General features: G+C 42.2%; 2 protein-coding genes across 2 annotated transcripts; both read left to right on the top strand.

Moving 5' to 3' along the window:
* The first annotated feature begins 3,433 nt into the window (after positions 1-3,433).
* Positions 3,434-4,661, top strand: LOC308383656 (uncharacterized protein). Its single transcript, XM_080861704.1, has 5 exons — positions 3,434-3,534; positions 3,667-3,708; positions 3,854-3,958; positions 4,182-4,226; positions 4,385-4,661. The coding sequence occupies exons 1-5, from the start codon at positions 3,487-3,489 to the stop codon at positions 4,514-4,516; spliced, it is 372 nt and encodes a 123-aa protein (XP_080717830.1). The 5' UTR covers positions 3,434-3,486; the 3' UTR covers positions 4,517-4,661.
* Positions 4,662-7,772: 3,111 nt separating this feature from the next.
* Positions 7,773-14,221, top strand: LOC308383698 (zona pellucida sperm-binding protein 3-like). The gene is made up of 8 exons (XM_080861766.1): positions 7,773-8,296; positions 8,420-8,535; positions 8,615-8,718; positions 8,883-9,057; positions 9,178-9,295; positions 12,768-12,853; positions 13,062-13,330; positions 13,507-14,221. Exons 1-8 carry the CDS (start codon positions 7,886-7,888, stop codon positions 13,602-13,604), a joined length of 1,377 nt encoding a protein of 458 aa, XP_080717892.1. The 5' UTR covers positions 7,773-7,885; the 3' UTR covers positions 13,605-14,221.
* Positions 14,222-15,080: the final 859 nt, after the last annotated feature.

Raw genomic sequence — 15,080 nt, 5'->3', positions numbered from 1 at the left:
GAAAGGTGCGACAAATAAGGTGCATAAGAAATACAGCAAACTGTCCATACCTGAGGCCTTGGAAACTGCCAAGCAAAGACTCACAGCCTTGGCCAGCTGCTTGAGGAGGTACACCAGAGAGATAGAAGGCAGGAGAATAAACCAGCTGTTCTCCACAGAACCAGCAAAGGTGTACTCTCAGTGGCAAGGGAACAATAAGAGAACAGCACCACCAAGGCTGGAGACGGAGCAATACTGGAAGAGCATATGGGAGAAGGATGCAACCCATAACGGCAATGCTCAGTGGCTAGAGGATCTGAGGGCAGACCACAGCGACCTCCCTGAACAGGGTCCAGTAACCATCACAGTGGCAGATATCCAAGAAAGGGTCTCCAGTATGAAGAGTTGGACAGCACCAGGGCCCGACATGGTTCACGCCTACTGGCTGAAGAAGCTGACTGCACTCCACGAGCGTCTGGCAGCACAAATGAACCAGCTGCTAGTTAACGAGAGACACCCGGAATGGCTAACTGAAGGCCGGACGGTCCTGATCCCCAAGGACCCCAAGAAGGGACCGGTCCCCTCCAACTACCGACCAATAACCTGCCTCAGTACTACATGAAAGCTCCTGTCAGGCATCATATCGGCTAAGATGAACAGGCACATGGGTCAATACATGAGCGGGACACAGAAAGGAATTGGCAAGAATACCAGAGGCGCAAAACACCAGCTACTGGTAGACAGAACAATCAGCCGAGACTGCAAGACCAGACTGACCAACCTGTGCACTGCCTGGATTGATTACAAGAAGGCCTATGACTCAATGCCCCACAGCTGGATACTGGAATGCCTAGAATTGTACAAGATCAATGGGACCCTAAGAGCCTTCATCAGGAACTCAATGGGGATGTGGCGTACAACACTAGAGGCCAACTCCAAGCCCATAGCACAAGTCACCATCAAGTGCGGGATCTACCAAGGAGATGCTCTGTCCCCACTGCTGTTCTGCATAGGCCTGAACCCCCTCAGTGAGATCATTAACAAGACTGGCTACGGATACCGACTATGGAACGGAGCAGTTGTCAGCCACCTCCTGTACATGGATGACATCAAGCTGTATGCCAAGAGTGAACAAGACATCGATTCACTAATCCACACTACCAGGCTATACAGCAATGACATTGGAATGTCGTTCGGACTGGAGAAGTGTAGTCGGATGGTAACAAAGAGAGGGAAGGTAGTCAGAACTGAGGGGATTGAACTACCAGAAGGCAACATTGCAGACATAGAGGACAGTTACAAGTACCTGGGGATCCCGCAGGCGAATGGGAACCATGAAGAGGCTGCTAGAAAAGCTGCAACCACCAAGTACCTGCAGAGGGTCAGGCAAGTCCTGAGGAGTCAGCTGAATGGTAAGAACAAGATCCGGGCCATCAACACGTACGCCCTGCCCGTGATCAGGTACCCTGCTGGGGTAATAGGCTGGCCAAAGGAGGAGATAGAAGCCACTGACATAAAGACAAGAAAGCTCCTTACCATGCATGGAGGGTTTCACCCCAAGTCCAGCACCCTGAGGCTGTACGCTAAGCGGAAGGAAGGGGGCCGGGGACTGGTGAGTGTCAGCACCACAGTCCAGGATGAGACAACGAACATCCAAGAATACATTGGGAAGATGGCCCCAACTGACCAAGTGCTCAGTGAATACCTCAGGCAGCAGAAACCCAAGAAAGAGGAGGGAGACGAGGAACCATCATGGAAGGACAGGCCCCTGCACGGTATGTACCACCGGCAGATAGAGGAGGTGGCTGATATCCAGAAATCCTACCAGTGGCTGGAGAAAGCTGGACTGAAAGACAGCACAGAGGCACTAATCATGGCAGCACAAGAACAAGCTCTGAGCACAAGATCCATAGAGGCTGGGGTCTATCACACCAGGCAAGACCCCAGGTGCAGGCTGTGTAAAGATGCCCCAGAGACAATCCAGCACATAACAGCAGGGTGCAAGATGCTAGCAGGCAAGGCATACATGGAACGCCATAACCAAGTGGCCGGCATAGTGTACAGGAACATCTGTGCCGAGTATAACCTGGAAGTCCCGAGGTCAAAATGGGAGATGCCCCCAAGGGTGGTGGAGAATGACCGAGCTAAGATCCTGTGGGACTTCCAGATACAGACGGACAAAATGGTGGTGGCTAACCAACCGGACATAGTGGTGGTAGACAAACAGAAGAAGACGGCCGTAGTGATCGATGTAGCGGTTCCGAATGACAGCAATATCAGGAAGAAGGAACACGAGAAGCTGGAGAAATACCAAGGGCTCAGAGAAGAGCTCGAGAGGATGTGGAGGGTGAAGGTAACGTTGGTCCCCGTGGTAATCGGAGCACTAGGTGTGGTGACTCCCAAGCTAGGCGAGTGGCTCCAGCAGATCCCGGGAATAACATCGGAAATCTCTGTCCAGAAGAGCGCAGTCCTGGGAACAGCTAAGATACTGCGCAGGACCCTCAAGCTCCCAGGCCTCTGGTAGAGGACCCGAGCTTGAAGGATAAACCGCCCGCAGGGGCGTGCTGGGTGTTTTTATATATATATATATATATATATATATATATATATATATATATATATATATATATGTATATGTATATGTATATATATATATATCCTGCTGGCTTGAAATACCAGCATGATTATTAATAAAGACTGAATAAAATGTGACCATTTAGAGTGGTTTTGGTTTTGTTTTTTTTCAGTTTTTTGTCACATAAAAAAATGTTTCAGCCTTTTTCTTTTATTATTTTTCATCCTTAAAAGGCTATATAAGTTTAGTTGTGATTAATGATATCTTAGATGCGATCAATATTTTGAGAAATATTAGACGTAACTGTGCACAATCAAAGTTTAAAAGAGCATATGTGATGAACTTTCAATATGTTTTCTTTGGTAATCGAACAATGAACAGACATTAGTTTCAGCAAACCACGGTTATATGGTGAGAAAGGAAACTACACAATTTTGAGCCCACACTTTCAACTTACAGTGGATCTGCTCCATTGACTGATGCAGGGATTTCCCTGCATCAGTCTGAATATAAAACACTGCTCAGCCAGACACAGTCAAAGAACACAGCTTACCACTCTGAACCAAGATGCCCCTCATCAAGCTCTGTGAGTATAACGTATCATGATTGAAGAGTCTAATCTTCCAAGAGATATTTTACAGTTATCTAATTTTTCTCTTTTTTTTCTAGACTTCACTCCTGCACTGCTGCTCCTAGTGCTCACTTGTCCTTTATGGCAGATCAGCCAATCTGTGCCACTGATGGGAATGCAAGACTCCTGTGTATTATACGCAAGAACACTGCTCCAGAACATCACGGATGTACTCAACCAGGTAGGCCTACAACGAATGCAAATCCACAGGGTTTTTTTCTTACAGTTTACATTTTATTAAATATTACTTGTCCTCAAACAGAAAACCCTGTTTAGTGGAATTGACTGCACGAAGCAGAACATGGAGCTGTACAAAAAAACCAGCACACCATCAGCGTGTGCACCACAGGTACCCACTTTAAATACCAGATTGCTTCCATTTTGTTTCAGGATACATTGTGAAATGGAAACAAGACATAACAAACATTTGATAAGTCTTTTTTAGCTGTGCCTCTGATTACTTAACTGTGTTTCCCCACAGGGATCAGCATGCTCAGAAATCACTACATCAGGATTTGATCAGGTAGGTTTTTGTGCCACTTCATCATTTTTTTCTTTACTTTATATTCTTGATAAACATGTTAAGGTCTAGACATGGAAGCCAAATAATTCCAAGCAAATCTAAAATGATGTTTGACATTTATTGTGGTTGTGCTTGCTGTGTTTAGAGCTCATGTTTGAAAAACATTCGGGAGGATCTGAGGTACTATGACGAATTTCTCGCAGCGCAGCCTGTTGGTACTCTTCTGTTCAGTCTCAGGGAACTCATGAAGGTATGTGATTGTACACAATTATTATCATTTTTACTGTGATTTTACATAATTCTCAATAAATAAATGCAGACTCTTTCATAAAATGACTCTCTGAATGTTGTTTTATCGTACTGTGATTTGCCAGGGTACTAAAATAAATTTTAAAATCTTAACAAAGGAGAAATCACAAACTACCAACATTTACATTATTTATATCATATAAGAATTTTTTTGCTCTCAACAGAACTGCTTCGGAATATTTCCGGCATCAGATTCGACCTTAAGGGAGGTAAGAGATCTATTTATTTTTAAATCAAGCTTGATTTCACACTTCTTCGGGTCTTTCTCATTAATATTTTGAAAAAGAAATTTTAGGCTTGTTAGGGAAACAAAATTTAATTACATAAATGTTTCAAATCATTTATAATGTTTCTGTGTTTCTTTAAGGCTGCTGCAAACATCGGAACCTCCTTCGACCAAAGACTTCACCTCTGCAAAGTGCTGAAGGGCTTCCAGGTCCGTGCCATCACAATAAACCGAGTGATTGCGTACATGACCTCTGATGAATACACTAAATGAATCGTCACTGAGCTCCAGAACAATACTCAAGAGGCTCCAGAAAGAAATTACAGAAACTACGGTGACAGTCAGTTAATGTTGCTGTGACAGAAAACACTTCAATATACTTTAAAGTTTCATAAATTACTTAACTCATATCTTAAAATTGACGACTTATATTTAACTGTGTTTACTGACTTGAAAATGATATTTATTTATTTATTTTATTCTGGACTATTTATTTTCAAATGTTGAACATGTTGTTATTTATTTGATTCTAAGAATCATTGAATAAATATTTTTTCCTGCATACTACCTGCTGGTTTACACTTTTTTTGTTCACTGATTAATTAATTTATTTTTTTCACTTTAAATATGTTACAACAAGATAACTGCTTTAACTCTTTATAAGAATCTAAAGACATGGTTAGTTTACGGTCAAGCTTGAAAACAATAAAAAGCATTTGTGGACTATAAGAAAAAAATATTCCTTAATACATTTTAAACAACAAAAAAATGTAGATTGCACATTGATGGATTTTGTTTTGTTTCTTTGTTTTTGCCACAGAGCAATCACAATGCTCTATGTTTCCTATAAACATGTAGCAAACTAAACCCACCATGAAGAACATTTACAAAGAGACCACAGTATAGTGTTTGTTCACGCTTCATTTGGAAATCCCCAAATTAAGATAATGACAGTCAGGTGACTATTATTGTCATGATAAAATAGTGATAATAAAATGCCAATAAAACGTGGTCTGATATCAAGAAGGAAAGTCAATCAGTATCTGTCCAAGGGGTTAAATTAAACTTAAAAACTGGATTATGACACTTCATTATGGTGCCATTACAGTCAATGTAATAAGAAATGCATCAAATAGTTAATCTGTTAAGACCAAGATTTACAGAAAGAATCATTATTGTAATTGTTATTTAGTATTATTGAATAACCATGAACTAAAACATGTTCTGATTTTAACACTATATCCACAAGCAGGTAATTAAATAATAATAAATAAATCCAATCTTCCATATCTGTGAGACGCACATGTGTGTGAACTTCAGTGATTAGCCATTAATTTAAAGGTGAAATTAGAGTCAGGTGCTTTCAGTCAGCAGGGTGCGAGTCAGCTATGAGTCAGCAGCCTGTGTTTACTAAAAAAACATTCAGAAAAAAAATCTAATCTTCCCAACATGTGTTTGTGGAAGTGTTTTACGATAAAAACAAACAAGATTTCAGAGTTGTTGATAAGTATGAACACAACCAATCCACAATCGGACAGATTTCCTACTGCAAATGGAGGAAAGCACCTATTCCGGGGTTGGGAGGTCACAGTGGGTAACCTTTAAGCAGCTAAAACCCCCTCACACATTCATCTTCATGAACACAGTGTTACCTGTGGAGAAAGAAGAACACTGCATTTCAGAAGAGGAAACGTCACTCATCTGTGAAGCTATATAGTAGTGACATCATGCTTTGGGCTCGTTTTTGTAGCTGTACTTTGATGAATAAATTTTAAATTATAGCAATAAAAAAGAAGGTGCGGGTCATGCAGCAAGACTGCAACCAAGTCTTCAGCTTGATCCAACTGAAATGTGGAATGAGCTGAAGTCAGCAGTTAACATGAAGAAATCAACAAGTGTCCTGAAAATGCATTGTATGGATTGAAATTGGTTAGAAGTACTCCAAGACAGTGTGCAGGACTGATCAAGAGCTGACTGACCAGGAAGTGTAAGGCTGCACTTACTGCTACACAAGGCTGTACACCAGACACTTCACATGTTGCCACTTAAATATATGTAATGTTCAATCTGTTTTTGTCTCTTTTATTTAATTTTGTTCCCTTTTTTTTACTTTTAGGACTTTATTTTTGATGTTTTGTGTCATATTTATACAGAAAAGTCCACACAAAATTATTAACAATGAAATACCGAGATAAGCTTGTTTTATTTCTCATTATAATTGCAGGTTTTAGTCATATCCAGGCTGTGACGACATTCAGGATACAGCACTTCCATGTAACACGATATATACTGGGTGTTTCCTAAATGATGTCATAGATTATGCAGGGTTCTGGGTGTGTGCAGTAGCGCATTGATTTCTCACAATATCAACTACTGTATTCGTTATTTACAAAGGAAAAAAAATCCGAACATGCCACACTTTCAGTTTCGATATTGAATTTAGTGTAGGTTGCTTAGACATGCTTGTGCAACAGACAAACAGGATACTCTAAAAAACCATCGTCATCGTACTTGTGAGCGTGTAAAACGCTGTTGATGTTTTCTTGACTCGAACACAAACTTAATTGATTTAATCAGGTCAATGCCCTAAAGTGCCACCTGAAAGTTACACAGGTTAATTGTGGGAACGATGGTTTGAAAGCAGAGGTAAGGCGAACTGTTTATTCATAAAACCGAACTGAAAATGAAATATAACTTTGTTTCCGTCCGCATCCCTTCCCTGTTCGTTTGAATTGTCACAGCTGACATTTGTGGCTTATGAGGCTGAGAAAAGAGGTGCGACATTTTTGCCACAGAAACATGTGAGGTAGACAAAAAAAAAAAACATTTAAAAAGGGGAAAAAAGGATCACAATCAGGCACAGAAGATAGAATGAGATGGAGGTCCAAATACATGTGATAACATGATAGGAAAGAAAGCACCACACAAGCAGAAAATACCTTGTTAATTCATTTAATACTATGTAAATGTATGTAGTTTCATCAGTATAGACTTAAAAGTGTTTATGATGGGGCAACCTGAATGTAGACTAAGGGGGAAAACCCAGGTTAAAGAAGCCCCACCTGCTTCCCCTTCTAGTTTATAAATGTAATTTTTTTTTTGTTTAGTTGGCAGGTTCAGTTGGAATTAAATCAGACTATTTTTTATTTACTTTAGGTAGTTATTAAGTAATGTCATTTCACGAACATCCCAGTAGAGCTGACGTAATAAATTGGTACTAAAATCGTGAGGCTCAAGACAAACTTCAGTGCAAAAACAGTCACTTCTAAACAGAGGAATGAAGTCATCATTACATCATCCAATCCCTGTCGACAAACTGACTTTAAGCTGTTTTAGTGCCACCTGGTGGAAAATATATACAATAGCATTTATATTTTCTAAACGACCACACAATCGAAATGAATAAAATTATGCCGAAAACAAGGTTTTCACTTGTTGCACTTTAGTTAAACTTGTTGTTTAGCAAAAAATCACTTTTGTGTCGTCACGTTTCAAGTAACGGGCACGCATGCTCAGTGAAACGGTTATAATCAGTCAAACCAGGTGTGTTGGAGAGCAATCACTTACAGCGGTGGTGCTTTTTCTTTCAGAGGCTGTGTTGTCGGGGGACTTATCACTCCTTCCAAAAAATCTGACTAAAGCATGGACTGTTACCTGCACGGCCTCGTTTCTTGGTGCTTTATCATTTTGTATTCCGTTTGCGCATTGGCACAAAGCAGCCGGTTAGTTCACAGCAGCGAGTCAAGCGTGGCAAACTCCTTGAGCCAGGGTGGGACATATGGCCGCATCCAGCCTCAGTTTGGTGCGGTAAAACAGAAACCGAGCACGGAGCACCGGGAGCGCCCTCGTCCGGTCACGGTAAATTGCCAACCGGATGCCATGGAGGTCGTGGTGCAGGCTGACATGTTTGACACAGGCCTACAGGTGGACGGCGGACATCTGAGACTCGGCTCAGTTTCCGCGGGTGAGGAGAGAGTATGCGGAGCAGTCCCATCGGGAGAGGCGGAGTTCACCATCCGGGCCCAGCTGGTGGATTGTGGAACAAAGCTCTCAGTAAGCACTGCTAGTTCTCTGGAGCGTGGCTCAGTCACTGCTGTGTTCTGGTCAAAAGTTTCTCCTTTTACAAAACAAAATGAAGTGTGAGTTGCAGACTAAAATGTTAACATTTTCTTTCAGTCCACAAAAGAGAAGCTTATCTATGCCAATGTGCTCGTCTACTCACCTGAGCCCTCATCTGATGGTTTGCTTAGGCTGGGTGGAGCTGCTATTCCAGTTGAATGTCATTACAAAAAGTATGCCTATGCACATGAACAGAAGTTTGCAGTGTGCTGTGGCAATCTGTGTGTCTGTGTGAAATCTGTCTGTTTCCAGGAAGTATTCTGTAGGTGGCATTTCCCTGCATCCCACCTGGGTTCCACTTGTTGCAACAGCTTCAGCAGAAGACCAGATAGACTTTCATCTGCTTCTCATGACCGGTATTACAAGGATGACAGCCATGAAACATTGTTCTGCTGTTGCTAAGAGTCATACTTAACGTCATCACACAAAGATTCATCTTTAAAATGCCATCACAGGTTTTAGGAATATTCATTAGAGGCTTACAAGTACTTTTATTTTTTTAATTGTTGCCATCTTGCAGATGATTGGACGTTTCAGAGGGGGTCTTATACATATTTCCTTGGTGACTCGGTTCATTTTGAAGTCTCTGCTGTTATTGGTAACCACATGCCCCTGCGAGTGTACATTGACCATTGTGTTGGCACAGCAACTCCTGATGCAGACGTAGCATTAAGATATGATTTTGTTGAGCATGGGTGAGTTCTACTACTAAATCTTTAATTCTCAATAAAGAGGCCTATATTTCCATATAGTAAAACTCATATCATGTCATAGGCTTTCATTTTTAAATTGTCTTTATTTTTTTTACATAACAGATGTCTTACTGATGCTTACCTGACAAACTCCAGCTCGCGTTTTCTGCCAAGAACTGAGGAACACAAGCTCAGATTCCAGCTAGAAGCCTTCATTTTTTACCAATCACCCAGCAACCAGGTTGACAGTAAATAATGGCTTTCCACAGTACATATGTTCAATATTCAATTCAATTCAATTCTTTATTTATTTGTCACATGTAGTTATAGCTGGTACAACATACAGTGAAATGTTTTTTCTGGCTAAAAAAGTACTCCCCCCGACTGTGCAAACATGCTAAAAAGGATTTTACATAAGCTAAGAAAAAAAGGAAAAGAAACAAAAGTTAAAAGTAAAAAAAATATATATATATGTAAAAAAAATATATATATATATAAAAAAACAATGTAAAAGTCCATATGTTTGTGCTTATAAATATATATCCATGACATGCAAGATATTGCACTGTAATGATTTGAATGAGAAAACTATAAAAATATACATATTTACATAGTACAGATGTATATAATAAGGTACGGATAAGGTTCAGAGAAGAAAGGTAAAGTGCAAATTATGTACTGTGTGTGAGATTGTCCATCATGTTGTCCGGTTTGTGTTTTGGTTGAGGAGTCTCACAGTTTGTGGGTAAAAACTCCTCCTGAACCTTTCTGTTCTTGTTTTCAGGCTACAGAGGCGCTTCCCTGACCTCAGTGGCCTGAACAGTTTGTGGGCGGGATGGCTAGAATCCCTAATGATCCTGATGGCCCTGGATCTGCACCTTTCAGCATAGATGTCCTGCAGTGCTGGTAGAGATGTTCCCATAGTGCGTTCAGCTGTGCGCACAACCCTCTGCAGGGCTTTCTGTTGCTGTACTGTGCAGTTCCCGTACCACACCATGATGTTGTTGCACAGGATGCTCTCAATGACACCAGTGTAGAATCTCCTCTGTATATTCTTGGAGATCTTAAACCTCTTTAGACGCCTCAGGTGATAGAGGCGCTGTCTGCCTTTACTGATGAGGAAGTCCGTGTGTGTACTCCAAGTGAGGTCCTCGTTGATGTGGACACAGAGGTATTTGAAGTTGGAGACTCTCTCCACAGGGGTTCCATAGATCTGAATTGGGGTGTGAGTTTTCTCACCTCTGTTTTCTGAAGTCAATCACCATCTCCTTTGTTTTACTGATGTTCATGGAGAGGTGATTTGCCTCACACCACTTTGCTAGTCCATCCACCTCACTCTGGTAGGCCGTCTCGTCGTTCCCAGAGATGAGTCCCACCACCACTGTGTCGTCAGCAAACTTCACAATGGAATTAGTGGGGTGTCTGGCCGTGCAGTCCGCGGTGTAGAGGGAGTAGAGAAGGGGGCTCAGTACACATCCCTGGGGGGCCCCTATGTTCAATGAGAGTGTATGGGAGTACACATCCCCTATTCTCACTGACTGTGGTCTCGTGGTCAAGAAGCTATAAATCCACCTGCACAAAGATGTACTGAATCCCAGATCTTGGAGTTTACCCGAGAGGGTGTGGGGCACTATGGTGTTGAATGCTGAGCTGTAATCTATAAACAGCATTCTCACATAGTTCCCTCATCTAGATGGCTCAGTGTGGTATGCAGGACCTGTGCTACAGCATCTCCGGTAGATCTGTTTGTCCGGTATGCAAACTGCAGTGAGTCGAAGTCGGGAGGAAGGAGGGAACTGATGAAGGGTTTCATGAGCCTCTCAAAACACTTCATCACTACAGATGTTAGGGCTACTGGGCGATAATCATTTAGGCTGGCTGGGCGGGTGTTCTTCGGGATCGGAACAATCACTGATGTTTTAAAGCAGGTGGGGACTACCTGCTGAGCCAGAGAGGCATTGAAGATGCTAGTGAAAACTGTGGTCAGCTGATCTGCACATACTCTTAGCACACGTCCCGGTATGCTATCTGGTCCCGCTGCCTTCCTGCAGTTTGTTGCCCTCAGAGCTCTCCTCACATCATGCTCAGAGAGTATCAATGGTGCTGGTTCAGCAGCGGGGGCAGGTGCGGAGCTCTGAATTGCTGCCACAGCAGGCACCTCGAAACGCGCAAAAAAGGCATTGAGGTCGTCAGCTAATTCTGGTTTCATACATCTCACAGTGCTGGGTTTATAATCTGTGATTTTTCGTAGCCCGTCCCATATACGTCGGGAGTCACCGTGTTGGAAATGCGACTCCACATTGTCCTTATAGCGCCTCTTAGCCGCTTTCACAGTCTTCCTTAAACCATAAGAAGCTGCTTTGTAGCTGGTCATATCACCCAATGTGAGCCCATTTTTATAGGCAGTGGTCCGTGCTTTGAGAGCTGTCCTGACAGTAGAGTCAACCCAAGGTTTTTGGTTGGGAAAAATCCGGATTGTAGCCGAGGGGATGATGGTATCCACTAGCATTCCAATGAAGCTAATCGCTGTGTCCGCGAACTCGTCAATGTTTACGGAAGTATCCTGGAATACATCCCAGTCTACGTCACCGAGTGCGTCCTGCAGCGTCGCCTCTGATTGGACAGTCCAGCGTCTGACCTTTCGCGTCACCGGGGCTTCCTGATGAAGCCTTTGTTTATATTCCGGTGCGAGTAAGATGGCGGCGTGGTCTGATTTCCCAAAAGCCGGTAGAGAGATGGCTTTGTAGCCGCCTTTAAAAGAACTGTAACAGTGGTCCAGCGTGTTGTTGCCTCTGGTGGGACAGGTGACATGCTGGTGAAAGTTAGGCATGACCTGTTTTAATTTAGCCCTATTACAATCCCCCGCCACGATGAGGGCGGCGTCTGGATGTTTAGCCTGATGGCCGCTCAACACATCATGGAGGTCCGATAGCGCCTTGTTGTTGTCCGCTTGTGGCGGGATGTAAATCGCAGAGATGATACCAGCAGTGAACTCCCTGGGGAGATAGAATGGTGAGAAGCTCCAGGTGGGGTGAGCATGACCGGGACAGGACCGTGATATTCCAGGACCGTGATATGAGACCTGTGTGTTTTACTGTAATATACAGTTGGACCCATAATTTGTCAAATCAAACATGCTATTTTTGTAGTTTTGCTTCTTTACAACACCACAGTGGATTTTTAAATCAATGTGCCATTGAAAGCTTTCGACTCTAATTCAAGGGTTTCACCCAAATTTTTGCATTGTTGTTTAAGAATAACAATAATTTTATATGTAGTTGCACACTTGGCCAACAGGCAGTGCTCTCTCTTTGTTTTTATGAAAAATGGAGACATCATATCTGAAGCTGATTTAAATTGTTGAGTTTGTATTTGATCTTTTCACTAGAAGTTTAAATATAAGGGCCAAAGAAATGTCTGTGCATATGAAGGTAGCCATCATTGGGCCATGTCTTTGGACAGATGAAACAAAGAAACTATTCTTATCTTGTGCATATATGGGAGAAGGACAAAAATGGGTTCAGTCAAATGCTGCAAAACCGATCAGTGCTTCACAGTGGAAATGGGATAATGACCTAAAGCATACTGTAGAAGCTACTCAAGAGTTTCTCAGAGCAAAGAAGTGGGATGGCTGTTCTGCAGTGGTGTCCTTAGTGACTTAATCTCAACTGTCTTTGGCCAAATTATGTCCCTAACTCTTGTCTCATTCACAGGTTTATATAACCTGCCATGTAAAGGCTGTTCCAGCCACAATGACTGCCACCTCACAAAACCGGGCCTGCTCTTTAACTGAGAACAGGTACCAAAATCATGTCATTTTTATGTGCAGCAATGGTCAGTTGCCCATTTGTGCTACCATGTTATCAGAAAATAAGTCATGATGGACAAAATCAAAACGATGTCTCTAAAATCACTAAAATCTAAAAGTACAATATATTTAGTTTGTTATATCAGATTTCACAGATGGGTAATTTTATTTTACACATGTAAAATTTCACATTATCCAGGTGGCGTTCAGTCGACGGGAATGATGAGGCATGTAGGAGCTGTAATATTGCCCACCAGGTTGAAACTCAGTCCACCCAACCTCCTAAAACTACTATGAATGCCAAAGCAGGGCCCACCTTGTCTTCACTGGAAGGTTTAGTCCAGAACAGTCCCAAACATCATCCAGCAACTTATGTCCGTTTCCGTCCAAGATTACACCAGCGCAGGCACACAAAACATGAGCAATCCTCTGCTAAATTAATGAAGGGAGGAACAGACTATGTAGCACGTGAGTACAATCTTAAATCAGTGGGTTTCTGCTATTAAACACCTTTTCATTAAAATTGGATTGCTGTTGAACTTGTATTTCAGAGATTTAATAATTAAACCTTGAGTGGAGCTCAAAGAAACCTGAGTGAGACACTGTGATCTGTAATTTATTTTATTTTTTCCCTGTTTTTACAGGGAGCCTCCAGCTGGGACCCTTAACTGTGCTGCCATTCAGTCACCTCATCACAAGTTTAGCAGACCCAAAAACAGTAGTTTCAAACAAGACCACCTGAGACTCGGGAGGCTTTACTGGAGAGTGAGGGTTAAAATAAAGATTTCTCTGCTGACTTTACAAACATGTTGTGGATGCTGTACACAAACCCCATGAATGTAGCTCATCCTGTGCACTAGAACACAATCAGGCCCGTTACATTTTTCAAATAAAGTTTTGTCTCAACTTCTCCAGCCATTTAAGTGTGCTGCTTGCCGTCAGTTTCTTTAAATTATGTATTTTGTACCTCAAATAACTCTTTGCTATAGACAACAAACATGAACAAATCCACAACATCCTGTAATTTTCAGTCTGAACTTGATATGGAGCTAGCAAATAATTTAATTAGCATCGGGTTTTTAAGCACTCAAGCTCATTAGCCCCGAGCAACAGAAGTGGATGTCAAAATGATGCATTACTTGTGTACTTGAACGCAAACAATGCATCCTTTTGCCAGCTGTAAAGATTCATCTAACATGCCAACCATTATCAATTAAGAAGATATGCAGACATGCTATTAGAGAGCGCTTCCTTCCATTACTACCCTCAGCCTACTCATGTAACCACATTATTGTCACAATGAGGGGTATTTGATGCAATATAAAATCCTGGCTTTTCAGATATATCCAGTAACGCATTAGTCACAGCTCCCTGGAGAGATGGATTACTGAAACTGTTGCATCTTTGTCTTCTAACTTTTTATTCATAAAAGAGCAGCTTTACACTTTCAGTAAATATGTTTAATAAACATTAGAAAGTGTCACTTCTGTGCTTTTGTGTAGCAGCCTTTTAGGGTTTTAGCAAACACCTTCCAAGAGCAGCACTTCCCTAGTAGCACTTATTTCATCATGTACGGATCATCTTAAATGGACGTCCGCTGAACATTGCGGCCTTTTAAGGGGGTGGCCTGGCTTGACCCCTTGATGTACGCAAAGTGGTATTAATATTGCAAATGGAATTTTTTTTTTTTGCGCTCGTGCCAAGTGGAGCATTTATGCTCTTTGGATTTTGTGGTGTCAGCATCTCGGACAGCGCCCCTTGTTGTTGTCCTCGGTGGGCGTGATGAGCGCTGTCCGCGGTGCTGAAACAGTCTGCACGGGCCACTTTGTTTTCAGCGTCCCCTCCCATCTCCGTGATTAATTGCCATTCTTCAGCCTTTCTGACACGACTTGTCGATTTCCCGGGCGCCTGTTTACTTGCATATCAGATGAACAAGCCACTATATGTATGCTGTTTACGAGTTGCTGTACCAATAAACCTGCTAAGTGCATAACAAATCAGGAGCGCACTGAAGTAGCACTTAGGAGTTCAGTGCCACTGCTTTATTAGCATATTCATGCGTTGCAGGGGTTACAGATGCAGTCCAGATCTCTGCCTGATCGTTTTCAGTCGGGGAATGCTTACAGTTTATCGTCTGCCGATTGGTACTGTTAATACGTAGACTTAAGATTGTTGATTACCCACCCTGGTCCGTCGTTTTATCCATGCTCTGGGGATG

Source organism: Rhamphochromis sp. 'chilingali' (genome assembly GCF_963969265.1).
Source record: "Rhamphochromis sp. 'chilingali' genome assembly, chromosome: 16".
NCBI lineage: Eukaryota > Metazoa > Chordata > Actinopteri > Cichliformes > Cichlidae > Rhamphochromis > Rhamphochromis sp. 'chilingali'.
This window is presented reverse-complemented; position numbering and strand designations above follow the sequence as displayed.

Coding starts and splice junctions, on each gene's coding strand:
- LOC308383698 (XM_080861766.1), top strand. CDS start 7,886: ATGGACTGTTACCTGCACGGCCTCGTTTCTTGGTGCTTTATCATTTTG. Junction 8,297..8,419: donor ATTGTGGAACAAAGCTCTCA/GTAAGCACTGCT, acceptor ATTTTCTTTCAG/TCCACAAAAGAGAAGCTTAT. Junction 8,719..8,882: donor TCATCTGCTTCTCATGACCG/GTATTACAAGGA, acceptor GCCATCTTGCAG/ATGATTGGACGTTTCAGAGG.
- LOC308383656 (XM_080861704.1), top strand. CDS start 3,487: ATGGAGCTGTACAAAAAAACCAGCACACCATCAGCGTGTGCACCACAG. Junction 3,535..3,666: donor CATCAGCGTGTGCACCACAG/GTACCCACTTTA, acceptor GTTTCCCCACAG/GGATCAGCATGCTCAGAAAT. Junction 4,227..4,384: donor CAGATTCGACCTTAAGGGAG/GTAAGAGATCTA, acceptor TGTTTCTTTAAG/GCTGCTGCAAACATCGGAAC.